The sequence below is a fragment of the Punica granatum genome, chromosome 2, assembly GCF_007655135.1.
Source record: "Punica granatum isolate Tunisia-2019 chromosome 2, ASM765513v2, whole genome shotgun sequence".
Lineage (NCBI taxonomy): Eukaryota > Viridiplantae > Streptophyta > Magnoliopsida > Myrtales > Lythraceae > Punica > Punica granatum.
The window spans coordinates 39,507,473-39,535,448 of record NC_045128.1 but is presented as its reverse complement, the minus strand read 5'-3'; the positions used below and the strand labels follow the sequence as shown (position 1 = coordinate 39,535,448).

The 27,976-nt window shown below is 37.6% G+C and overlaps 3 protein-coding genes across 12 annotated transcripts; 1 reads left to right on the top strand and 2 right to left on the bottom strand.

Moving 5' to 3' along the window:
- Positions 1–1,058: 1,058 nt before the first annotated feature.
- On the bottom strand, positions 1,059–5,972 carry LOC116196957 (metal tolerance protein 4-like). 3 transcript variants are annotated; one of them, XM_031526927.1, is made up of 10 exons: positions 5,781–5,972; positions 5,506–5,639; positions 5,196–5,364; positions 3,191–3,991; positions 2,917–3,092; positions 2,644–2,842; positions 2,307–2,485; positions 2,067–2,217; positions 1,819–1,952; positions 1,059–1,669 (listed from the first exon to the last, which is right to left on the bottom strand). In XM_031526927.1, exons 4-10 carry the CDS (start codon positions 3,393–3,395, stop codon positions 1,487–1,489), a joined length of 1,227 nt encoding a protein of 408 aa, XP_031382787.1. In that variant the 5' UTR covers positions 3,396–3,991; positions 5,196–5,364; positions 5,506–5,639; positions 5,781–5,972; the 3' UTR covers positions 1,059–1,486. The 3 variants fall into 3 exon arrangements, with proteins under 3 accessions (XP_031382787.1, XP_031382786.1, XP_031382788.1); XM_031526926.1 differs by having other exon boundaries at positions 3,191–5,364; XM_031526928.1 differs by having other exon boundaries at positions 3,191–5,354.
- Positions 5,973–12,025: 6,053 nt separating this feature from the next.
- LOC116197925 (calcium load-activated calcium channel) lies at positions 12,026–13,025 on the top strand. The gene has a single exon (XM_031528202.1). The coding sequence runs from the start codon at positions 12,134–12,136 to the stop codon at positions 12,713–12,715; it is 582 nt and encodes a 193-aa protein (XP_031384062.1). The 5' UTR covers positions 12,026–12,133; the 3' UTR covers positions 12,716–13,025.
- Positions 13,026–18,048: 5,023 nt separating this feature from the next.
- LOC116195960 (regulator of MON1-CCZ1 complex) lies at positions 18,049–25,841 on the bottom strand. Of its 8 annotated transcripts, XM_031525413.1 has the most exons (16): positions 25,657–25,841; positions 25,084–25,342; positions 24,892–25,010; positions 24,144–24,245; positions 23,935–24,048; positions 23,618–23,843; positions 23,213–23,472; positions 22,853–23,006; positions 22,075–22,184; positions 21,747–21,834; positions 20,948–21,283; positions 20,786–20,860; positions 20,083–20,684; positions 19,419–19,527; positions 19,133–19,312; positions 18,049–18,538 (listed from the first exon to the last, which is right to left on the bottom strand). In XM_031525413.1, the coding sequence occupies exons 6-16, from the start codon at positions 23,783–23,785 to the stop codon at positions 18,365–18,367; spliced, it is 2,256 nt and encodes a 751-aa protein (XP_031381273.1). In that variant the 5' UTR covers positions 23,786–23,843; positions 23,935–24,048; positions 24,144–24,245; positions 24,892–25,010; positions 25,084–25,342; positions 25,657–25,841; the 3' UTR covers positions 18,049–18,364. The 8 variants fall into 8 exon arrangements, with proteins under 8 accessions (XP_031381273.1, XP_031381274.1, XP_031381272.1 ...); XM_031525414.1 differs by lacking the exon at positions 25,084–25,342 and having other exon boundaries at positions 24,892–25,029; XM_031525412.1 differs by lacking the exon at positions 25,084–25,342 and having other exon boundaries at positions 24,892–25,015.
- Positions 25,842–27,976: the final 2,135 nt, after the last annotated feature.

The following is a 27,976-nucleotide window of genomic DNA, read 5'->3' as shown; positions in this document are numbered from 1 at the left end:
TCTGTTAATAATCTCAGGAATTTGCAGCTTGTTACAAATGCTAAAACCAATGAACAGAACAGAACCGAAACTCATACCTTCTCGGGCAGTTTCGAGAAGAAATCACTTCTCAGGGAAGCGACTGCATCGCGGTCATCAGTCAACAAAGAGTGGTCCTTCTTCTCGGTCCGAGTAGACGCCACCAGCAATGGCATTTTCGCTTCTTCTTCCATTTCCTTTACTTCCCACCGAACCTGAGAAACAGAGACAGAGAGGCAGAGGCCAATGGATTCTGTTTTGTGTGACTGATCAGCAAGACAGAGGAGATTGGCTATGGAAGCATTGATAAATAAGAAGAGGTGGAAAAGGGCATTTTTCAAATATAATATTCAGAATCATAAATCAATCAATGGCTACATTGATTCCTTGCCATGATTTCACCAGACATGATAAAAGGAAGTTCCTATCACTGTCGCAACCTTCTGGGAATAAGAAGAGCAGACACCAGCAGGCTGCGAACTTTGCAACTTTAATGTATGTAAATGTATGTTCCCATTTATTTTATATTGTCTAGTTTATCCATGTAATTGTAACGCAGAAAGATAATTCAATTCTATGCCCGCTCCTGCACATAGAATATCTTGGATTGGATCCAGATTGAATATGCAGTGCTTAAGTGCACTTTGTCATCGACTTTGTACTGTTTTTTTTTTTTCCCTATCTATTGTTTTCGGATTGGATCCCGTATTGCACCTCTCTCTCTCTCTCTCTCTCTCTCTCTATATATATATATATATATATATATATATGACTTCTAAGTTCTGAGAAATTCATTAAAAAAAAAAAACTGACAAATTCTCCATCGTTAGGCTTTGAAGGTTCCCTGCATATTGGGCAGACAATGCGCTGCATATTCTCGACAACTAATATCCAAACAATTCCATATGCAACCGGACAAACATTAGCAACCATACCGATACCTTATCGAAAATAATCGGACCATTTATTCCTAATCCATGCAAATGTTATGATAATCATAGAATATCCGTCAAAAATAGAAAACATTTTAGAGACACCGCTATCCGTGATCGTTTTGAACTCATTCCGAATAGAATTCATATGTTCTATGCAACGCATTCGGTTCACCATGTTCATCTCGAAACAGCACGAAACGAATAACGACGATCCTCGAGGCCCAACGATAGAGACCAATGATAAATGGGCATCGGCCGATGAAGTTCAGACCCGCTTAATGGGCCGGCCACCATGAGATATTACTCGGGCCCGCTTGCACGTCCTTGCCGGGACATAAGGCTATATAATGCATTCTCGATATTAATACACAATCTGCTATGAGTAAGCCTTTAAAAAAAAAAAAAAAAAAAAAAAAAAAACTTAACTATCACGCTCTTGAAATCCCGAGTTGTACGGGACATAAGGCTATAGATTCTTGACAAGATTTCGCCGTAATCACTTCCCTAGCGACTAGTCAGACTGGTTGAGAAGCTCAGTGCGGCGGGCTGCTGGGGAGCCGGATTAGGACGGAGTGCTCAGGCTTGTGCTCGCACTCGTAATCGAGATGAACAAATGCCCTCTCAACTTCAGTTAACTCTTCGATCTTTATCTGCAGTGACTCTCCGATCGAATGCGCTTCTTTTAGTGGCATATCTTCTGAGAGCTCAATGTCCACCTGAAAATTATACGGCAAAAGTTGAACAGAGGAATGTACAAGTACCACTGCTACTTAATTTCGGAATTTTAAGCTATCATATCTCGGAGTGCATTTTGCTGCTTTGATTGATTTAAGCTGATTGTCGCAATGAAGGTCCTCTTAATTACCTCGACGAAGTAAAGGACTCCGAATGTGTAAGCACGGACTGTGTCAACTCGTTTGATCTGAGGATCATGCCTCAGGACGAGGTATGTGAGCTTCTGTAGAACTTCGGTTGGAGCTGATTGTCCAACTAGCGAGACTGCAAAAAGAAACATTAAAAAAGGGAAATGCACGATTGGATTTCTTTTCCGGAAAAAATGGCCTGAGTTACATTTATCTAGTCAACAGCGTAGAAGGAAAAAAGAAAGAATACCGGCATTCTCCAACACCGTGCCTGACCAATTTGAGATCGTGTAGATCGCGAGAACGATAGCACCTGATGGATCGATCCACCAATAGAACTGATCGCCGAGAACAGCAGCAATCAATCCCACTACATTCGTCACCACATCAAAATAATGATCCTGTCATGGGAATCATTAATTTTTCAGCAATAAGGCTAAAGTAATTGAGTGTCAGTTGATCAGATCTGCATAGAGTCCGAGGAGATGACCTTTGCATAAGCACGGACAATTTTGTTCCCCGAGCTTCTGCAATAGATCCAAAGGACGAGCTTCACTCCGGTTGCTGTCAGCATAATCACATATAGCCAAAGTAATTGCTCCATAGTCATATGTTCGGAAGGTTTGTCTCGGATCAGTTGCTCCACAGCTTGGACAAGCACTTGGAAACCTGTACAAAAATCAAGAAGAAAGCACAATCATTAGGAAATTATTGTTTCCTACTGATGAAACTTATGACCAAGAAAATTTATCGGGGACTTTGTTGTTTGCTAGGCAGCAAAATGCATATTTACATGAATAGAGCTCGGTTTGGATGGAGATTCTTACCCAGAGTGGCCATTACAGCAGCAAAGATTATAATCCCCACGGGCTGAACCCGCAATTTCCCTATGGGATACTTGTAAATGTTTATACTCTTCATGGACAGGTGCGTGAACCAAAGTATCCCTCCTGCCATAACATCGAGCAGGGAGTCGAGTGTCGAGGCCGCGATGGCCAAGGATCCGCTCCTCACGGTAGTATAGATCTGTAGTTGTCACATTTAATAAACACGACGAAGTTCAAACTAAATAAACTAGGCGATTCTTGAATGTTGACAACCTTAAATGCTAGCAAGAGCATGTTAGCCCAGTTGGATATTTTCATGGCTCTCTCGTGTTGGGCTTGCTGGTTTCGATCTTGATCCTCGTCGACGATGACATGGAGCGAGCCGAGAGACTCGACTTCCTCGAAAGACCGGAGAGTGGCGAACTGCTTCTCGTAGTACTCTTTCTCCCCTGAGCATCTCAAAGAGATTAGCAGGCACATGTTCCTCCTGAATATAACAATCAACACTATATATGCACAACATTTAAGCGTAGAGATATGTACGTACCTTCGACTAAGCCAGTGGCTTTGGAGAGATCTATGTCCAACGGAGACTCGGGATCGAGGCCCGACCGGACCTTCTCGGGCAGTTTCGAGAAGAAATCACTTCTCAGGGCAGTGACTGCGTTACGGTCATCAGTCGACAAAGAGTGGTCCTTCTTCTCGATATGTGTAGACGCCACCAGCAATGGCGTTTTCGTTTCTTCTTCCATTTCCTTTACTTCCCTCCAAACCTGAGAGAGAGGGAGAGAGAGAGAGAGAGAGAGAGAGAGAGAGAGGCAGAGGCCAATGGATTCTGTTTTGTGTGACTCCGGCAGACAAAGCAGATTGGCTATGAACCGTTGATATATAAGAAGCAAGAGGAGGAAAGGGAATTTTTCAATTTTTCAGAATCAATCGATGGCTAAAAGGGAATTCCCATCAGTGCTGCAAACTTCTGGGATAAAGAAGAGCAGCCAGCAGCCCGCGATACGGGGCATAAAGGTACGTCGGCACGCCGTAGTTGACGAAGTGCACGTCACATGAGCCAACCTTAACATGCAATGCAAGGATTTGAAACCTACTCCATCTTGACTCGAGCCAAACCAATGCACGGACGAGCTAGGACTGATCTCCAGTCAGAAACATATTTACATATATATGTACGTGTATGTATGTTCCCTTTTTTTTTTACTTTGTATATTCGTTCCCTTTTTTTTTTTTTTACTTTGGATATATTCCTTTTTCTTTTTTCGTTTGGTAATATATATTGTCTATTTTATGCATGTAATTGTAGTCGCAGAAAGATAATTCAAATCTATGCCCACTCCTGCACAAAGAATCTTGGATTAGATCCAGAATATGCACTTTGCCATCTCCTATATATAGATATATGAATAAGAAGTGCATCGGATACCGGAATATACACTCAAAAATAAAAAAGAAAGAGTATATTTTTTAATGAAAGTCGATCTATATAATAATATATATTTATGTTGAAGTTTTGCGATTTTTTCGGTGTTTATTTTAGTATTCTAATATAATAATAAGAATTGACTAATTCAGTTCGAGTTGAATATATTCATTAGAGGTAAAATTCTTTCAATCAATAATTTTTTTATTCAACATATTTAAATTCGAGATCTTTTTTAAAGAAAAATAAACGTAGAACGGTTTGAAATTCACATTTATTGTTGGTCTTGTGATTTTTATTTTTTTTTTAGTCCGTGGTTTTGTGCATTGATGTTGTTTGGGAGGAAGCTAATAAATCGACAGATAAGGACTCGGTTTTGGACAATTGTGGGGATATCTCATACACATGTCCTTTTCCCTCTGCTCCTCCCCCCTTTTATATATATAGGAGTGCCTCTGTACGGGCCTTGAAAGTCACCTTTTATGGATTATAAAAAAAATTTTAAAAATAAATAAATTATTAAGTAAGAAATTTATTATTTAGCAAGTTACTTTATTACTTAGTATAATAAGTTATCTTATTAAAGAATAGATTTGTTACAGTTTAATAAGTTTCTTATTATATTAAAAAATAAGTGTTTTATTATTTAATAATTATTTAGTATTTTATTAATAACAATAATCCAACATACTGTGACGTATCAATTCCCGATTGGCCTCCGCAAATTTTCCCTTTTCAGGAGCCTCCGCACTGAAGTTTATCTCTATATATATATATACATACACTTTTTTGGCTCTCTGTCATCTCATCTCATCTCATGGACTGTCCTCCATTTCTTTTCTTTGACGTTGCAGGCTGCAGGACCCCACCCCATAAATACCGCCATTCATCAGTCTTACCCCGTTATTTTTCATTTTCTTTTTGGTAAAGACCAGAAAATATTACTCATTTCTGAGATATCAACTTGGTCTTATTTAACTATAGCATGCTTTTTATTATGAAAATATTTATTTTTCATTGTAACGTATGTACATATCTTTACATGCTTTACTTAGGATCCTCTAGTTTAGCAGTAGATATTACTTTCCTTTTATCTTTACAGACCTGAGTGTATACATACCGATTGAGTGAATGAATCTAGATATCTTTTTCGCTCCAATTCTGATTCTTGACATGGTATCAAAGCGGTGGTCTTGAGGCCAACCGTTTCTCATCGCCGGCTAGCAAAGCCGAGCTTCCATTTGCCAGCAATCCTTCCTGAGCGTCATCCATCACCCCTCTGATTCGTCCTGCAAATTTTTCAATCATCGCCTCTCTAATTTGTTCTGCAAATTTTCACTCAATCCCTTCTTCTTCTTCTTTTTTTTCTGAGTCATCATCATGACAAAAACCACAGATCATAACACTTCGAGTGGAGACATGCCACTCACCTATGTATTCGCTCCTTCTAATGGACTTCAATTCGTGGCTCTTAAGGAGAGGAAAAAAGTTCACCAATTCCTCATCCGCTCGCAAATCCTCAGTAAGGCCCCACTGCCAAACGCGAACAGGGCACACTCCATGGCTACACACGACGAAACTCAACATTAGATTACGTTTGGCAAGGAATCAAATTCTGAAGCAATGGGTTTCGTGGCGAAAATTGCCAACGATTTCAATGGGAACGCAAAACCTAATTTAGGCTTAGGCAGAGGAGAAATCAAACCTCTGGGCTGCTCCTTTTGCGACTACTGCGGTCGAAATGGCCATTATCGGGCCAATTGCTATCGACTCCACGGTTACCCGAGCTCCGATCAGTCGAATCAGAAGAATTCGAGCAGTAATTCTTCAGGTTTATCTCGACTAGGCAGAAGGTGTAGTTTCTTCTTCCTCGATTCCTCAGCAGACTCAGGGTGGAAGGGGAATCGAATATTCTATTTCTAACCCGAGAAGCTCGGGGATCTACTACTCGGGCAGCCCGGCCCAGCTCGGATATTCTCCATCTTGCTCGGCCCAAATGAATCTTGGGTAATGGAGGCCCAATCAATCGGCCCAGCAATCTGTCAGTCAAGGTCCAGTGAACTACATGGTAGTTCAAGCCCACGCGGACCAACCCGCCGACCTCAATAAGCTGGCCCATTTTTCAAAAGTCCAATTACAGAAACTCATGTCGATGGTCTCACGTAATGATGGTGAGGTTAATCGACTAAGTGGTGAGAACTTTGTGCCCATTAATTCGAAACTTGATTGGATTATCGATTCAGGAGCTTCACGGCATATGACTGGTAGCTTGGACAATCTTTTTGATATTACTCCTATTCATAATGGCCCGACTATACACGTTCCTAATGGAATGACAAAAGCTACCTTTATGGGCAAGGTATCTTTTGGAGCCGATATGGTCCTTCATAATGTCCTTTACATGCCCAATTTTACTTGCAACTTATTGTTTGTAGCTCAATTATTTCGGGAACTTAATTGTAGTGTACACTACATTTCTGCTCTATGTTTGATTCAGGACCGCACCTCGGGGAGCACGATTGGAGTGGGTGAACTTCACGGGGGGGTCTGGCTTCTGCGACAAGTCTCTTTATCATTTCAGCAATTACGAGCAATGAAAACAGATGATGGAGACATCTGGCATAAGTGGTTGAGATATCCTTCTCCTCGTCTTCATTCGAGAATAACTCTATTTCCATAAGTCGTTCAGATAATAAGGCACTTTGTGATATATGTTGTCGAGCAAAACAAACACGATCTAGTTTCTCCAACAGTTCAAATAAAGCCTCTTTTCCATTCCAGTTAATTCACTGTGACATATGGGGCCCTTACAAAGTCTCATCTATTATTGGTGCTCGATAATTTTTTTCAATTGTGGATGATTATAGCCGTGCTGTATGGGTCTATCTTCTATGGGACAAGTCGGAGGCACAACGTTTCCTGATTAGTTTTTGCAAGTTGGTTAGGAATCAATTCGATCGAACGGTGAAAACAGTGCGTAGTGACAATGGATCGGAATTTATGAGTCGAGTGGTTCAAGACCACTTTTCCGATAATGGCATCATTCATCAGACTTCGTGCACTGACGTGCCTCAGCAAAACGGGCGGCACAGCTTCTTAATCTCACACCTTCGAGTGTTCTGTCAGGCAAGACTCCATTTGAACTCCTCTTTCGACAAAAGCCCGATTATCAACACATTCGAGTTTTTGGATGTCTCTGCTATGCACATAATAATCCTTGTTTCAAGGATAAATTTGTGCCACGATCAAGGAAGTGCATTTTCATCGGGTATCCTTTTGGGAAGAAAAGTTGGAAAGTTTATGACTTAGAGACTCGAGAGTTTTTTGTTTCTAGAGATGTCCGGTTCTGTGAGAATAATTTCCCGTTCAACAGTACGTCCTCATCTGGTACTCCGAAGTCCAGTTCCGGCTCGTAGTTAGTTCTTGAAGGCGGGTGTTCAAGTCCACGTGGCACGTGTAGGTGAAGCGTCAAAGCCACACGTTGCCACATGAGGGCGGGTGTTGAGAGTTAAGTCCCACATCGAAAATATAAAAGGAATTCCACAAGTTTATAAAAGATTGTGTGCCACAACCTATTAGCTCGAGATTTTGGGTTGGAGATGAGCCCAATCGCTTATAGACTCAGTGGGTATTTTACATGATATCAGAGCGGGTTACGCTTTCGCGCACACGTATGGGCTCACATCACGCCAAGTCTAGTTTCGAAGTAGCCAAAGTACGTCTTATCTTAGTCCGGCCCAAGTGTAGCCTTATTATCAATTATCCCCCCTCTTTTCGCCTTAGGTGTAAGAAAAAGTCCACATCGTGGTTAAGTCTCGAGCACGAAAGTTCAGTCCCGGCTCGTAGTCAGTTCTTGAGGGCGGGTGTTCAAGTCCACGTTGCACGTGTAGGTGAAGCGTCAAAGCCACACGTTGCCACGTGAGGGCGGATGTTGAGAGTTAAGTCCCACGTCGAAAATATAAAATGAATTCCACAAGTTTATAAGGGATTGTGTGCCGCAACCTATTAGCTCGAGTTTTTGAGTTGGAGATAGGCCCAATCGCTTATATGCTTAGTGGGTATTTTACACTTTTTGTAAATTGAAATTCACGTATAATTGCAGAGTAAGATTTTAAAATTCACAAAAGTTCACCTATACAAGCCTTGACCCCCCCAAAAACAAGGTTCGCCTATACAAAACTTAATTTGTCAATTGTTCTTCCTGGTGATTTCCTTTTAACAATTGCTTCCTCTTTTTTTTCTTTTGACAGGGAAAAAGAGAAAGAAAAAAGAATCGACAATAACTTAAGCAGTTGAGCGTTTATTATTGGATACGAAGAAAAAAGAATCAACATTAATTTAAGAAAATAGCTTTTTTATTATTGGATACGAAGAAAGGAAGAATTACGACACCAATCATTAAACGACAACCTTGGACTACGTGTATATATATATACACACACATATACACTTAAGGATCGGAGGACCCATGAATTCAATCAAATTCATGTGTAGTTGCCTCTGCAATGGACATCGTTTGTCTTATCAAAAAAAAAAAGTATGATGTTGTTTTACACGCGGCATGCCCAAACCATTGGACTTTGGAGAGTACAATGATGATAAAGTGTTCATATAAAATGATGCACTTTTGGTTTGGTCCTGACTGACCTTTCCACCTCGAGCCATGCGTAGTGCGCGCATTGCGTCGTGTAAATCGCGACGACATTATCATAAGTGGATGCTAATAACAAGATGTTAACGAGAGATGTGCTATATTAATAGAGTTCGGATTGCCTTGAATAGAGATTAGTAAGCGCATGTCCTTACAAAGATGATAAAAACATTACCTAAAATTCTTAACTAATGTTGACTTCTTGGTTATGTCTATGGAACTTCTAACAAAGAATGTGAGACCCATATTTGCCTATTTTTGTGCATGCCATTACCTTAACATGATTGATTTTGTTCGCTAGGGTTTCCGTACGAATACTCGCTGACCTTTCAAATAGCTGTATAGATAAGCCGTATATTGTTCACTTGTTAAAATATGACACGCCGATCACGCCCTCGATGAGAACAATATATATTGTATGACTTTGTATGGGAAGATCATTTGCAACATCTATATATGTATGGGAGACGGATTCTAAATAACTCTCTCAATGGCCGGCTTGAACTGTGTTTTAATTATTTTTCTGGGTTTATGATTACGATATTATTGTAAGAAATTAGTTATATACATATATTTTGCAATGAATGGGTCGACTCTCTTTGGCATCTAATAAGAAGAGAGTCATCTGGTTCATCTAGTCCACATATCGCTTCATTGAGAAGCATCTAAAAATGGTGACCTCGAACTATAATATTATCGTGCTAATGTAATTAATTTAATTTTCCAGGGCGACTTCATCTCTTTCCCATATGTCTCTTACCTCGCAGTGATTGGGGTAAAAACATAATTAAATAAAATTACTGTATTAATTAGTAAAATGAATTATGAGGTACTGCTCGTGTCATCATAACACCCATTAATGATATGATCTTTTTTTTTTTGGGCAAACAACCATATTATTGCTACTTCATCGTCATGTTAGTGGGCGAACCCAGAGGAGCAAACTTCCCTTTCTTTTTTCTTGTTCTTTTTAATGAAAATCAGGTCCGTGCATTGCGAGTATATGCAATAAATTAATAAAGTATATAATTTATTCGATTCTTATAAAGAATTAGTTAAGGTTCGCTCGTTGTTCAGTAACTTCTTATCAATTCCTTTATAATAAAATGATTTAAAAAGGTATATTAAAAACTATTTGTTTTAGTGAATAAACATAATACACAATAAATCGTGAGATTCAAAAAAATACGACAAGTAAATAATTACTCTATGATATTATGAAAATGTAAATCATATATACATATTAAGAGATAATAATATATATAAAACGCGAAAAGAATTTTGGTGATCCGCTCAGTGACCAAGTAATCCTATGCTCAAAAAAACATATTATTATTATTATTATAATTATTATTATCTCATACATAACAACATATCTATGTATCCAGTTGTGGCATGTATCGAGACCAGCTCGGTGACCCAGTAATCTTCACAAGTTAAGCGCCGCACACCCATTATCGCATCTGCTTTCGAGGATTAAATTACACAATATATTAGTACTGTTTGCGCTAATTAAGGTACACATTTTTTAACCAACCGAGCCTGCATGATGATGAGAAACTGTACTGGACGATGAATATAATAAGAATGCCCGGCCGGTCTGTGCTGGTAAATCAATAAACAAGCCTGCACGTGATATGAGAAAATATCTAGTGGATATTAAGTTCTTAAATTTGATTAAGACATGCAACTACAAGCCCTAACGATAAAACATAATAAAGGACAAAAGACAAATGATATTATTTGACTGCAATAATTATTAATAATTGCCACCACAAAAGATATGATAATTTAATATATATATATATATATATAAATCGAAATGGGGCCAATTGTATGACGTCATAGTGGTAGGCCGACAGTCTTATATGAGCTTGCTATGTGCTGCTGCCGATCAAGTATCAATGGTTTCCCACATTTAAATTAGGACACAGTCACATTAATTATTTGCAAATATTGTTTTCACTTTCAGAAACATTTGTTATCATTTGCATTAAAAAAAAAGGAGAGAAAAAGAGTTTTCTACGGCGACTTACTAATTTTGCGCTTACGTTTTCCATTGGCGTTTATAAGCTTAGTCTCAACCCTTCTGATTCCATATCTTATTGTTTGGGGATGTTATGCATACGGTCATCATGTCCCAACTTCATATTGTTTACTGTTTTTTTTTTTTATTTAATGTATTCGGGCATCGATATATAGGGCTTTAAGTTTTAAGAAGTTTATTAAAAAAAAAGAAAAAGATATAACATCCTATTGTGATTTGAATTTGAGACAAATTGGACTCCGTGATTTTTTAATGGACAACTAATACCATGTGATTTACTTCGTGAGACATAAGGAATCTCGCCATTAGTTTTTTTGTCACTTTTAGTCCTCAAATTTTCTTTTGTCATCATTACCCTAAAATTATAAACTTTTTGCAATTTGATCTTAAAATTCGAAAAAAAATAAAAAGAGAAGGGGCTGTGGCCGCCAATCGGCGATCCCGACCCCACCATCAAGGTCTCCAACACCGACAGAGGATGTCGGAAACCTCGAGGGTGGGGTCGAGGTCGCCAATTGGTGTCCCCTTCCCCCTTTTTTTCGAATCTTAGGACCAAATCGCCAAAAATTGATAGTTTGAGGGTAATAATAATAAAAAGAAAAGTTTGAGAATAAAAAATAACGAAAATGTTAACGACGAGATTCCTTATGTCTCACGAAATAAATCATATATAGTGTTAATTGCCCTTAAAAAATTGTATGGTACAATTTATGTCAAGTTTAAATCACATTGTTTTTAAAAAGAAAAAAAAAAGAGAAGGAAAACTTCTGACAAATTCAGACACTGCACTGCGTATTCTGGACAACTAATATCCAAAAGATTCTATATGCTACCGGACGAACATTAACCAACCGTACCAAATCGAAAATAATCAGACCATTTATTCCTAATTCATGGAAAGAGTCCTGTGCTCCTACCATTTTAGAGACACCACTGGAATTACTATAGGGTCAAAGAATATTTACCCGCCATCGTTTTGAAACCCATTCCCATAGAATTCATATGTTCTACTCAATGCATTCGGTTCGCCATGTTGATCTCGAAACAACACGAGATGAATTTCGATGATCATCCTCAAGGAAGGCCCAACGACAGAGATCAATGATAATGGGCCTCGGCCCATTACGATCAGGCCGGATTAATGGGCCGCCCAACATGAGATATTAATTGGGCCCACTTGCCCGTCCTTACTGGGCTTTCATACGCCGGGCTCATGCCTAAAGCTCATCCCCTAACTGCTTTGTCCATCATCGCCTTTCCCACCGATCAGTTTGAGCCTTTTTTGACATTGGCAACGAATCCCAAATCCCAGCCTGTTCCGTCTTCAGAGCTCAGCTCCGATCTCCGTCCCGTCTCGTCAATGGCGACTCCCCAGTTCCTCGCGGCGTTCAAGTACGCCGACAGCCTCACCGTCGTCGCCATCTCCTTCTGCACGGCGATCGTCTGCGAGGCCATCTCGTGGCTCCTCATATACCGCACCGCCTCCTACAAGACCCTCCGCTCCTCCATCGACAAGGCCGCGAAGAAGCTCGAGTCCATGAAGACCGACTCCAACCCCGCCAAGATCTCCGTCAAGAAGTCCAAGACGAAGAAGATCGACCGCGTCGAGACCAGCCTCAAGGAGTCCAGCCGCGACCTCTCCCTCTTCAAGTTCAAGTCCGGCGCCGTCGTCGCCCTCGTCCTCTTCGTCGTCTTCGGCCTCCTCAACTCCCTCTTCGAAGGTAAGGTCGTTGCTAAGTTACCGTTTAAGCCGTTCGGGATTGTTATGAAGATGAGCCATAGAGGTCTGCCGGGCGACGATGCTACCGATTGCTCCATGGCCTTCTTGTATTTCCTCTGCTCGATTAGTATCCGTACCAACCTGCAGAAATTCCTAGGGTTCTCGCCACCACGGGGAGCCAGCGTCGGGCTCTTCCCGATGCCGGATCCGAAGACCAATTGATCAGTTTTTGTAGCCCTAATCTGTAGCTCGCTGCTGCTTTATGCTCATTGTTTGCCTCGGGAAACTGAGTGGATTGATGTGATTTGTAGAATTCGATGCTATGGTTTCCAAATTCTTCACTTAGAAGTAGGATTGAGCTGATTAATTATGAATACTGGTGGCTGCACCAGCTGGATCAGAAGTTAGAACTTAAAATAAATTCGATAATGTTGCTTGCAAGACTCGTATTTTTCTTCTCTCTTCCATCGATTGAGCTTTCATTCATTCTGTTCTGGGATTAGATCGTGTTTTTAAGTCGATTTTTTGTTTATTAGTATCTCGCGGCACTGTTGTGGCTGCCAGGTTTTTTTTTTTTTTTTTTTAATACTTGAGAAGTTCCAAACGGCTTTACATTGAGATTGAATGCTTAGCATATATGGAAGCATTGTACCATCCAATCCAACGAGGTTTTCCTTCTTATTCACTGTAGTTATTTTGATACCATTCGTTTATGCGGATATTTTGTAATTTCGGGTAGGGTTTTCCTTTCCGTTTAACATAATGGTTTCATAACGTGGGTGACCCCTTAAAATGATTGGAAAAAGAGATATGTTTATATTAAGAATCTGACGACTCGGCGCAGGAAACTCTAGATGGACGTATTTAGGCTTTAGCTTTCTACAATTTTAGCCTTGCAAACTGTCCGAGTATAAACCGAATGCTTCACGAGTCATCGTTTATGTGTCCCGGTGGAAGAGGCTGATGATTGTAACTGCTATCTGGTCTCTTTAGTTTCACTGCTACTTTAGTATAGATGACTTGGTTGCTACCTGGAGAATTTGATACAGCGGGATCCTTGATTCTATTGACAAGCTTTACTGCAATACCTTGTGAAAAGGCTGCTACTTATGTTTTCTTATTCGACAACCCGGTTCTCTGTTGTGCTCATATGAAGTGGAGGCTTTGCCCGTTAGTATCATGTTATTGTTTATGTTTATATGAACAAGGTTGCAAATGGTTTAGTTGAGTTCTTGAAAGGCATTTGGGTTGCATCATCTCTGAGCGGTTGAAGCGTTGCTGATCTGAAATAGTAGGGACCCGTTCGAATACAGATTCCTTGTGCAGTTCCCTCAAAATCTGTACTATTGGTAGACATGACTGGAGAGTTAGGAACCAACTCTCTTCATAACTTCATGCGATACTGCGTGATTGGAGATTGAGGTTTGCATATGTGACCTGCCTTGCTGAAGACTTTTGGATCTGTTATTAGTCTATTTAAAGTATGTGCAAGGAGAGAGAGGGACCTTATTTTTTTGGGAAGAATAATCAATTGTTGTAGAATAATGACTCCAGTTGTTACCAGATATTCTAGACATTATTCTCAAACTTATTTGATCTTATCATTTAGCAAATTCTATTAATGATTATGATGATGATTTTTATGCTAAAGTTTCTCGAAGTTAGAATTTATATTATCATTCGAGTTTATTTTGTGAAATATGACCAAAAAAATACATAATTAGAAATAAACATACCACATCCATGAAACCAACCGAATTCAAGAAGCCACCTAATCTCTTCTTTCCTTTTTTCTTGGGCTCCTGCTTCCTCATTGTATTCCTTTCGTTCAACATGAATACAAATAACGAAAATCAGATATCATTCAAATATTGGAAAAAAATAAGATAAAATAATAAAAATTGAACAAAATGTAGAGTTAGAAATAAACAGAACCACTTTCATAAAATTAATCGCAAGTCGCTTGATCACTAGTTCACATATTATTTCCGTGGGCTCCCACTTCCCCATTGCATTCCTTTTGGTCAACATGAATACGAATAAGGAACATTAGATATCATTCAAACCCTGGAAAGAATAACATGAAATATTAGAAAATCGGAGAATGAGAATAAGAATACAAACAAAGAAAATTACATATCATCCAGTCTTGAATAAAATTATGGGAAGTATTAGAAAAAGGTGGGAGTAATCAATTGACATCTATAATCTCTTCTTTCTTTTTCTCTTGCACTCCTGCCACCGCTTTGTATTCCTCTCGTTCAATATGAATAAAAAACCAAACAACACAGATTTTGAATATCATCCAAACTTCGGAAAAATACATAAAATTTTAGCAAATTGAAGAGTGAGGGCATGAATAAAAACAATGAAGATTAGATTTTACCATAACCATGTACATAAGCAGGTGCATTAGAGAAAATGGGGAGGGGTGATTCTGGCACCTCGTATCGAAAGATGAAGCTCCAAGACAAAAATAACAATTTGCTTGCATAATCACTTGTAATCATAAAAAAAATCATTAAATATTATGCATTGAGTGCATCCGTTACTTTGATGTTAGTATACGTCGTGTTTTTTTAACTTGCATTAAGTATTTTATTTTAAGATATTGCACCACTGATTCTAGCAATAAATTGAATTTGCCATTGATTTAGACTTTATTGAGAGTGCTATTAAACATTTGGTTTTTTTAATTCTATCCTTTTTTAAAAAATAATTTGGCGTCAAATTTTTCTTTCCCTTTTAAACTTGTTTGATTATATATTGCGTAAATCCCTAATAATATAAATAATTATTTAATTATGTGTCCGTCCACAATTACAAATATGATTTTTCAGCATTTTATTATCTATTTTCCTTTAAAGTTCTATTAAAGTTTTTCCTGCAAATAGTAATTTTTGTTCATACCTATTATTTAGACATTTAAAATTATTTTTCTGGATTTTATTATCTATTTTCCAAACGTTGGTTTGGTCCTTTTTAGTCTTTTTTTTTACGCGTTCGTTATATGGACAATTTTATGAAATTTCATTGAATATTTTGCAATCGAAAGTAAGATTATAGTTACTCCTTAATATTTTCGAATGTAATTAAACTTTTTGTATTTGAAAATAAAGTAAATTTATGTAAATCATGGTCCAAAGTATAAATAAGTATGTTAGAATTAATTTTATGTGCTTGGAGAATTATTTGTTTTGTATGATATGAACATTATTTTTCATACCAAAATTTTTAACTTAAATTTAGAATGGAGATTTGTAATATCAAAGTCTAGTTATATATTAATGTTTATGCATGGATAACTTTTTATGAGATTTCATAGATATTTTGCATTCAAAATTAAAATTATAATCCTTAATGTTTTCCAATGTAATTATACTTTTTGGATTTTAACTGAAGTAAATTTATATAAATCATGGTCCAATGTATAAATGAATATGTTATAATTAATTTTACGTGGTTAGACAATTATTTGTTTCATACAGCATTGATATTATTTTTCATGCCATGTTTCTTTTACATAAACTTAGATTGGAGATTCGTACCGTCAAAGTCTAACTATATATTAATATTTCTTATTCATGAATTTTAGTTCAATTATAGACTCTAAATTCATCTCGCACTTCAAAATTAATATTTTATAAATTATTTTTAGTATGTGTAGAATTTTTATTTTAATATGTAAGCATGTATTATATCGCATAAAGTAAATGCATTGTATAGAATTTGGACATTTAATATATATGATATTAAAATACGTTTAACTAGTTTTTTTGTCCCCCTACGTTGCACGGGTTCATGTTCAAATGCTTCTATATTATTTTATCGTAATTATTTATTTAAAAATGAATTATCCTATACAAAATAATAATAATTTTCAACTTTAATTTTAATATAAATAATAATCTTCAATAATTTTTTTTATAAAACTTATTATAATATTAATTTATATTCAATTAATATGCATCACATTTTTAAATTAACCGTTACTATAAATTTATCACATACATTAAGTTTTGTAACTATAATATAAATTTAAATTTTTGAAACATTTTTTATAACACCTTTTTTCTTTATAATTATTTTTATATTTTATCAGTTAATAGCATTATGTTATAAATTTGTTTTTTCATATGATCATGATAATTTAAGAAATTCTATATGCATATCATCAATTCTTTTTGTAGTATTTATTTCATTTGGTGTTTTATATATTTGTTCATTTTTAATGCGCGCACGCAAACACACACACACACATATATATCCTTTCTTATAACGATTATTCTAATTTTTGAAACATATATTTGCTCTTTTAACACAATAAAATATGTTGAAAGTTAATTTGAAGTTTCATTTGATAATCAAATAATAAAATCATACTGTTTTGAATGGTTCGATAAATACTTTTTTATCTAATGGTCTCAATGCATTATATATTTAACTAATCGATCAATGTGTAATATGCATATTTTTATAAATATTCAAACAAAATTGATTATGTACTTTTTAAATACAAAATTTGATGACATTCTCATTTCAAATATATAAATTTTATTTGTTATATTACAGTAAGATCACATATTACAATAATTTTACCCTTATAATAAAATATGCTCGAAGCTAATTTGAAGTTTCATTCTATAATCATTTAATAAAATTAGATTAATTTTCAATGATTTTATAAATATTTTCCAACTAATGGCCTCAATGCATTATATAATTATCTAATAGTTGTACAATATACATATTTTATAGATATTCACACAAAACTAGTTACGTATTTTTTAAATACAAAATTGGATGACAATTTTTATTTTTTATATTTCCATAATTTCATATATTTCAATAATTTCACCCTTATAATGATAAAAATTAGGTTAATATCTAATTAAATGATTAATTGTTAGTATACTTAATTGTCATTTAATTTTTGGATTGAGCCTTTTCCTAGCAAGCCTAGAAGATATTGGATTTTTATAATTGGTCTTGATTTGATTAAATAAATTCTCTTAAATTTTGAATATATTATTTAAATAATTTTTTTCATTAACGAGAGAGCATTTATTACAACAGGATACAATTTTACGTATATATATGGATTTAGTTAAGATTTAAAATTTTAGATGGCCTAATTTTATCTTTCCATCCGTATTTATTGCTGAGGTTACAACTTACAACTCTCTCTCTCTCTCTCTCTCTATATATATATATATATATAGAGAGAGAGAGAGAGAGAGGGACCTCCAATCCAACAGCCTATTTACGCCTTACTGACCTGGTTCAACCCACGGTTGAACTGTTTGAACTTGGCTGGGGTAGATCAACAAACGTCTTTCACGGGGCCTTCATGGACATCCAAGCCTTTAATCACCACTTTCGGCCCAAATTCTGGTTGGGCCTGCGCTTTATCAACGTCTTTTACTGGGCCTAGAAGCCTCCAAGCATTTAATCACCAGCTCGGCCTAACGGTAGCTGGCTCGGTGGGTCTACCGAGCCATTCCCAATATGTATGTATGTATGTATGTATATGCGTGCGTGCGTGCGTGTGTGTATAAACACTAAAAACCTCTACAATTTGATGCATTGTATTTGCTCTACCTTCAAAGATAATATCCAAAATCCCCAAACTACAGCAAGACCAACAGTAACCTACGACCTCCATTGGTTCAAATGATCTGTGAAACAACTTGATCAACCTTCTATAAAGACCTGTTACAATCTCCGAGTTGAGCGGACATTTCACTTGACAATTATCCAGCAATAACTTGTTTTCTCTCCATCCATTTCCAAATTCACCCGATGTATCATGTATCTGAAGAGGCCGCAGCCGGTAACCAAGCGGGCCCATGGAGGAGCTTCAGCTTTATATCAAGCAGGAGCAGTGCTCATCTCAGTAAAAATATGGTAGTACGACTTGTAATCTGAAGTGTGACTGAACCCAGGCATAAAGTCCGAGAAGAACCTAAGGACTGCAGCTAGATGCTGCGGGTCCTTCGAGGCTAGCGTTGCTTCAAGGAACAAAGACGGCCGCGCGGTTACCACCTGAAAGACAGTAGTCCATATTCATTATGGCCACAGGTCACGACAATCTTAAATGAACCTCAACTATCCAAAAACTTAACTCCTCAACCTTATCTGAAGAACTTTTACACCAAACCAAACAAATAAGTGCCAAGTTCAGAATTCAACTCTGATACGTTTTGGGGTCTCATCGTCAAAATATGAACCATGTGCAGGCAGCTCCCATAACTGCTTTTACAACTTAGATATGCTTAAATTGGTGATAGATCAATGAGCAACAGCGAGTGGAATGAGATTTGAGGCACGTCATAATGATCCCAAGGATCTGTGACTTACATATTCTACTGATAGTATTAGGTAATGCAGGGCACAACTCGACCCACTGCGTTTTTTTGGCAAATCATCGATCCTTCAAGTTCTCTAAAAGAGATAGATTCTCAAAAATGATGCCCTACTAATACCCAAAACCAAAGTGCAAAGCAATAGCAAACCCATTTTGGTTGGTGCTCTGAACAGAAAACAGCCCAGACAACCTTTTGAAATTCACGATTTTTTGAGGAATTGACACGCAAAACCACGAGTAACTAACGACAAAGTATGGGCACCACGATTTACCTTATGCTTCCTTGTGTAACGTAAAGCTTCAAGATAATAACCTTCTTGAACCAAAGATATGACATAGTCATGATGTAAATTGAGCTGCCTCAACATATCTAAACCCAACTTCCGAGTTTGATAATTCTGTCTTCCAGATTCTAGTAGTTGCAATGCAACATCTCTAGAAGGTTCCACAACCTGCAATTAAGTTGCTTCATTTTTAAGAATTAACACTAAATTAGACAGGTAAAGGATGAGACATTTCCCATCAAGTGACTCATATTTGAAAGGGAAATCTGAAGACCTTATTTATAATGAAAAGCCCAAGTTCTGCAAATCGCTCATTGCGGGCTAAAAGTTGCACCATCAAGACATAGATATTTGGATGCAACTTTATCTTTTCTGAGCTAGCACTGCATAAAGCGAAGTACAGGTATTAATAGGAGAGTAAGCAAAGCAATGAAAAAGAAAAAAATAACCGTCGATCCATAAAAGCATCAAAGATCTGTAATTTTATGAACTGTGGACATTCAACGGATACAAGCCAATTAACAGAGACTGATTTTCGTAAATCAGGGTATAAAGAAAACCAACCAAGACGAGAAATTAAGCTAATTAGGTCTTTTGAGTTAAGCCCCTGACCTTCATGCCACCATGGTAATAATAGCCTTAGTTATACCCATTCACAACATAATTCTCAACGCAGTGACCAAACTGTAACTTGTACCCTCTCAGAAGCTTCTAATAGGAAACGAAGAGGGGGCTGGGAAGGGGCAATAGTGTATCCAAAAACAAATTTATGTTGGGCAATGTAATTTCTCTTTCATATCTACAATTGACTATAATTTCAATCTTGTAGCCTAATGTGGCTCCGTCATCATTAAAAATCGCATTCAAGTATAGGCCCCGTAAATTAGGTAAGAAAAGGAGAGATAGCAATCCCACATTCAAAGACAATGTAGGCATACCTACGAAGGAACTCAATGATGATGGCGACCAGATAAGATGGGTCACCGGCCATCTCTTCCTCAACAGGAGAAAACACAAAACTGTACATCTCGTCAGGGGAAATTGCTGGTGAAGTAAGTTGTGGCTCCTGCTGCTCAGAAACAGAAGCGGTCAAAAGGTTGTTCCTTGTCCCACCATTTTCAGTTTGTAAAGAAGATGATTGAGCCCCAGCTCTATGAGTTTCAGCACCCATGAGCGCTTTACTGCTACCAATGTTTGAGTCAGTTCTTAAATGTCCCATATTGCCATTCTCCTCCGAGTCTGACCCCGATGAAGTTGATCTACGAAAAGATTCCCCTTCCAGAATACCAGCTTCATGTTCCAAAGTTTTTCCAGTAATATTTACTCTGCTAGCAGAAGCATAATCACCAGCTACAGGAGAAGTTGCATGCAGCGAGCTAGAAGCTGGCAGTTTCTCGGTTCTTGCTCCTTTGAAATAACTACCAGTTTTGAGTGAATGGGCATAAGAAGAAACCAAAACATCTATCACCCTCGCAACCATTGACAAAGGTCTGCGCTCTAGAATGACAGTGCGTGCCATTGCCAAACATAAATGCTTAGCCTGCATCAAAGACGCCAATAGTTTCGGGAATACATTATATCTGTTAATTGGTTCTTAGCCTCTGGATAATGTCAGGGAAGGGGTAAGCACCAAAGTTTTACCTTATAGGCTTCTAGTTTCCGTCTTTGTAGAAAATCTAGCACTGATGACACATCAGAACTACTGGCAGCAATTGCCTGTACAGAGAAGAAATGAAAATTTCTTCAAGAAGAAGAAAGGCTACATATTATTGTACTTCTTCAACATAAATCAACAGAACTCACCTCTAGATCGAGATGAATCTTCCACAAAAGTTTGTTGGAGAAATCATATACAAGGTCTGGGATGAGGAAATTCCAGTCATCCCCATAGACCGTAGCTTCATGCTCACTTAGACAATCTGCCTCTGAACTGTCTCCACTTTTACCATTAGACCTCGAACCTATGCTACTGGACCTTGGTAAACCCCTCAATAAAAGGGGAAGTGGGGCTGATATTGGTGCTCGAGAGTCTAAAAATATATCGTACAGAATAACAACTTTTGCATCCACTTGATGAACCAGCAAGACGTTATCAACCACATTGATAGCAATCTTGCTTGAATATATTGGCAGAGAACCCTGAGATCGTGATGTAGATCAGTTGCTTGATACTATACAAAAAATGTTACTTCACGACACTAAGTACATGCTCAAATCACATTTCTGTGCACGAAATCTACTGTACGTTTTCCTGTCTCTGATTTCACGAACTCAAATGATGACACAAAACATAGTCGCATAGGAAGGCATACAATTCTAACAGCAGGATTTAGAGCTGTCTGTGGGAATTTAGACCTTAGCATCAAGTTCTTTTGAATGGTTAATCAATAACTATTTTTTATCATATTTAAGAACATTAGTACTGAAGAGACTTGCTATAGATACAGTTCTTAATTCATCAAATAAAAAATGCATGAGAAAACATGTAACAAACATGTGACCTGGAACTAAATTCCACAGTAATGATATCAGGTAGAAACATTTGAATTTAGTCAAGTAAATCACGATAATCAAGTAGAATCAATGTTGAGCAAGAGCATACCTGCTGTACTACAGCATCACGATAAAACCTATATGAGTGAAGTAGCATAGCTATCCTGTCAACTTGCAAGCAGTATATTCTACCATACCTGCCATTTGTAAGAACAAAACTAAATAGTTGGTAAAAGCAATAATTGACAGTTGTCAAGTTGGTATAACCAATACAAAAACTTAATATAATGAAGCATTTATCGAGTGAAATGCATCTTATCTGCTCACCAAACATACCATAGCAGCCTAATTCCTCAATCTGAATACACTAATGAGAAGCACGGGAAATAAACAGGCAAGAAAAAAGTGCAGGAAATACCCAAAACAAATAAACTTACACAGTGATGATATAGATATCTTCAGCAGCGAGGACAGGCATGCTGTTAGCCTCGGTTTTGGCCATCGCCATCTCGAATTTAGGCAAGCGGATGATCCCGGCAGATGAAAGCTGAAAGACCAATGTCAAGAAAAATGAAAAAAAGAGTCATGAAAAGAAAGTCTCTATGTTACACAAGCTCTGTAGTTATTTTCAAATAGAAAATGTAATTATCAGTGATCATCAAAATTAAATAATAAATAAAACACATAAATCAGCAAGCCAACTGGAGGTCGGAGCTTGCAGTCTGCCTCGTTCTTAGAGAAAGATAGCACCGACGCCAGGATAGACTCTAGGTTCAGAAAAGAAGAGGGTTAGCTAACTGCGTTCTCGGCTAAAGCAGATGAGAGATTGCAACCAGATGAGGATAGACTCTGATGATCCTGGAAAAATGAGGTCCAAGGGTCTACTCAGAATGTTCTGGGTTCTAGCAGATGATAAGGCTTCCAATAAATCATAAAAGTAGACTCCAAGAATGCTAGAAAGATGCGTTCCATAGCTCATATTAAAGAGAAACAAGTACCATATGCTGTATTAGTACCTTACTATGTCCCAATTTGAAAAGAAATATATCCACAAAAATGGCCCAGTCAAACTTGAGGAGGAGCTTTATGGATCTAGCATAAGAAAAACTTCACTCTTTAAAAGCTTAGAGTATAACTATTCTCCATTAACTCAGAGTTTAGCTTGTTGTGGAATCGTCCTAGCAGAAGCAATCGATAAGGGAGCCGTAGACAAACCTGAAATCCAGTGAAGGTCTTGCATTGCATTCCAGAAGCAAGAAGAACCAAACGGCTTTCATGTGTGTAGGCGTACCAACTCACATTCAATTTCCTTGTCTCCACCAAATGGAGCGTCTTTGACTCAGAATTGTAAGCAAACATATCCAGCCCACTGTAAATAAGCCTCGGTTTAGCGAAACAGAATGGGTTAACTATCATTTATATTAAGGCCATCAACCCACAATCAAATTGGTTTCTGACAAGAGAAGACATTACTCTCTTTACCAAGAGACAACATCTTCAATCGAATCAGAAAGAAATTGAGAATATCAGAATCCACCAAGAAATAACTAGAGCGCACATGAAAGTCCTCCGCACCTGGTCTTCACGAAAACAATGTCACACAGTGGACAGTCTGTCCAGAAAAATCCCAATATATTTTCTGACTCCGATTTACATCTCTGAGTAAAAGTTTCCCCGGTTTCTCGATGCTGAAATTGTACTTCGCCAGTTGAGCGCTGAATTGCTATTAATTTTCCATCTAAAGAAAACTTGATAGATAAGATGGGTCCATCACTTATGGTATCGGCGATAGGATCAACAGCCGGAGTGAAGGGAAAGATTTTCCAGGAAAACACCTGTGTAAGAGTGAAAATTCCAAATTAGAAAGATGGACAGCGTAACCCAGAGGAAAGGAAATCAAGCATATCTTCAGTAACAATGAGATCTATGTAAATTTGAATATACTAGAACTCGGCAAGATTCTGCATGCAGTGTACTAACCTGATCACTGGTTGGGGAGAGTAGCATCTTATTTCCATCATCATAAAACAAGCCCCTTGATCCAGGAACATTGCATCTTAGAGGTGGATACTTAATATAAACATGTGATAGAGCTCCAGAGGCACTCAAGCCAACAACAGGCGGCGAACTTGACGCTTGGCCAGACATTCCCAAGTTCCGTGTCTTTTGAACTTGGGAACAAGACTTCGGAAGATTGTGGCAAGATCTGCGAAGTCGTCAGTACATTTTATCACATTCAATGCACAATTTTTAAAAATAAATTAAAGAACCAATTATTGTGGAAGACTGATGGATACCTCTTTATTTAGATGCTTCTGCCTGCAGCTCAACAGACAACATATAGAACTTATGAACTTGCACCGAACTCGCACCTCAAATTATACTCTATTGGATTAGGCCTTTCGTTGGAGCTGTAAAGAAAATGACAAGAATGATGTTCAAAGCCTTGTATATGAAAATGCAGAAATATTTTTCTGGAGAGATCTGCAATTTCAGGTCATAGTACCATTTGTTGCATGCAATTCTTTAGCCCAAGAAATTCTTTCAAACACATGTCTCGTTCAATTTCTGGAACCTTTGATGCAACACAACTGCCATATTGTTTAGCCTGTAAAAGGGTAAAAAGTAAATTGACAACAGGCACTGATCCTTTGTAATGTTGGCCAACCCTAAGACCCAAACTCCCCCATCCAAAAACACAAATTAAGAAACCTCCAGAAAAAAGAGAATTTCAATATGTTACATAAACTACAAGATAAGAGGACGTAATCAAGTTTTTACTCTTAGCAAAGTTATGTGCAGCAGCAACCCTCGACAAAGAAATCCTTCATAATCCAGTATCTCTAAGTTTAAGAAATAACATTCCTTGTGGTTGAAGAGAACAATAGCATTCCCAGTTATACAGTCGGTACTCTTTTATCATTGTGCACTTCCAAAAGCAAAAAGGGACATTAAATAATAATTAAACAGCATGTCAAGCTGAAATTAATGATGCTTTTAAATGTTCCCGTTGAACAATGTATAGCTATAACTATAAACTTGAAAAATGGCTGCTCGCTAGTTAATCTTCCTATTCGGTTTCTTATCATAGTATCTATAATTGAGATAATCGTGATGAACATGATTTCAACGTCTTCCAGAGGATCTACATAGACGAAAACCATCTCAAGGAATAACCAACTGCAAGTAACTAGCTTATGCATGATCACAGAGTATACAGCAAGCGTTACCGAATAAACTAATGGAAAACCAACCTCAGCAGCACAATTTACTAGTATGCGGTTAAGCAAAGATGTTGTCTTCTTCTCCTTCATATCCTCTCAAGCAAAAGAAGCTTCAGCTAAACCAATAGCAAGGAACTGCTAATAGTGCGCTACACTAGCATGAAAAATCTGTATGAAAATTTCTTCATATACAAGGTCAATACTGCAGAATTGAATTCCTACCATCACAGACAAATTGTGACTTCATATAGACGTTATAGAAGAATACATCCCACATGACTGTCGCCGGAAAAAATATCAACAGACCATCAGAACCCATAAATTATCTCTGGAAGCTATAAGAAGTCACTGTTCTGACTGGTCGAAGCTGAAACTCGGGTTGCGGAAACAAATTCCAGTGAAACAAATGACCGAACGCTAATCAGCAATTGCAGAGGTTGGGTCGATGGGCGATAACACGGAAAATTTGGAGATAACTCTACTGTAACAACAGAAGTTATTCAGCTAACAGAAATCAAAACTCCAACTCTAACTTAAAAAACAACCGATTCTGCTCTTAACGAAGAAGAACAGGATCCACTCAAGCAATCTACAAAACCCATCGTTCAGCATCAGAACAAATACTTTCCAAACTCTTTATCAAATCCGACAGCTACAGTGATGGAATGGAATGACAAGAAGCTTCTTAGTTTTTCCTACAGCTTTCTCAATGCATCGATTGGTATGAACAAGAAGCTGAGCATCGCAGGAGGACGAGGAGGAGCAGAGAAATGGGAAGGAAGTCAGAGAAAGTACCAGCTGGATCGACCATTGATTGGAATCTGAGCTCGGAGACGATTGGAAGTGATCGATTCAGAGAGACGGAGATGGATTCCGATGATTCGCTTCAACTACCTAAGAGTCGTCGTCGTCGTCTTCCAGTTCTTCCTCTTCCTTTTATTGAGCTGCAGAAGAGAGAGGCGAAGAGTTTGGAGAAGTTGGGACCGGGGAGGGGGCAAAACAAAGAGACTGCAATAACTGTAGGGGCTGTTCCGCAATTTCTATAAAGTTTAAGGCAGGCTATTTTTCTTTTTCTTTTTTCTTTTTTTCTTTTTCTCTCAAACATTCTTATAATTGAGAATGAGATTTTTCTTTTAAAGCTCAATCGACTCCGAATAGTCCCTATATAATATTCGAATCTGAGACTTAGAAAAGATACGTGTCGAACTATCTAAATAAATTCACACTGGTGATGTAAGTTTTTGTAAGCCAACATAGCGAATAACATTCTTTATAGTATACTTATTAATGTACATATTATGCAACCAAGAATGGTGATTTTCATTGAGGAATATGGATTGGATTGGCCGGATTCTAGTCAGCGCAACACTGTTTGGAATTCTGGTCCAACCATGTGAGTTAATCTCAGCAAAAAACCGAAGTTATGATTGATTTTCAAGAGAAATCAATGAGTTTAATATAAATATAAAGGAAGATAAATCTTAATAAAATGACATAAATAATTCTATTGACGAGAATTAAATATGAATATATACTAATACCACTTTATTACCCTCCCTTTTTCTATACAATTTTGTTTTTAATTTCTTCTTTTTGAGTGAAACTGCGCGAATTTGTTTTAAAATGAAATTTTGTTTTTTTTTAGCGAAATTGTACAAATTTGTTTGTTTTGATTCATATTGTCTACTCCATATTTTAAATGATAATGATTTCCTAAACCCAAAAAAAAATTTTGAGATCTATGGACCTCCTTGTAACAAAAAAATTTGTAATTTATAAAATTTACTTTAATTAAAAATATTTCTTTTAGGGCATTGGTTAGAACTCTTTTTTACTGTCATTACCATTTTATAGGTGTCTAATTAATTATGGAACATTAATTATCGTTTCCCACACTTTACTTGTGATAAGCGACAGATTGCACTTACCATGCATGCGTACAATGCCCACATATCTATGATTTCATGTATGGTATTTTTTTAATTAAATTTGAAAAAAGAATCTCAAGTTACATTAAGCTTTTGAATTCTATATAGCTATGGTCTTTGTATTACAAAGTTGTTAATTACCACCTTTTTTCTCATTATTTTTTTCTGTTAGGCTTTTCTGTCTCATTATTATTATTCCTTTTTTTTCCCTTATTTAATATTTAACGTTTCCTGAATAATTTTCCTTTGTCGGGCGAGAGTGTATGGTAAATTTTTTTTTTCGGTTGATAGGGTGCCGAAACCCGAGAACAAAACAGAAAGCAAATATATAAAATAACTAAATCGAACAAAGACGGGGTAAGGCAGCCCCAATAATATCTCCAGCAAGTAGAGCTCTAATTTCCGGCGGTGGAATATGTCGAATGTGTAACCCCAAGGGTAGGCTAAGTGACCATCGTGCCATCCAATCAGCTACAGAAATTCCCTTCCCGGTACTGATGACTGACTTCAACCTGCCAGTCACGCTCGAGCCACGAACGAATCTCCCGAACTATGGTTCTCAATTGTGGTGCTCTCGGCCCACTACCAGCGACGAGACGAGTGACTAATAAAGAGTCAACTTCCAATAAAACAAGCCGATAGCCGAGCTCCCATGCCAGCTCCAATCCTGAAAGCACTCCCCATAACTCCGCCACTACTGCCGTTGCAATCCCAACATTTATCGCAAAACCCGCGATCCAAACACCATCCTCCTTCCGAAGGACTCCTCCCGCTCTTGCTGGACCCGGATTCCCTTTCGAGGCTCCATCCGTGTTTAACTTGATCCACCCACGTGAAGGTCAATTCCAACCCATGAGTTGCCATTCCCTAACAGTTCTGCGAACTACAACCTGAACCTGCCATCCTACAGAGAAGGACTAGGCCGCCCGAAGAATGGACACATGCGCATCTTGCGGCCTAGAAAAGGTTTGGTCAAAAATTGACTTATTTCTCCACGACCACATAAGCCAACAGCCCACGCCAAACACCACTGCCCATGAGATACCCTTCTGATTTTTTATCTTAATACTCAAATTTTGCACCAGCCAATTATTCAAAGGCACAGAGAAAAAGGATTGCCACATGGAGCGCGGTATTAGCTGCTTCCAGACCGCACAAGACAAAGAACAATCCCGTAGAACATGGAG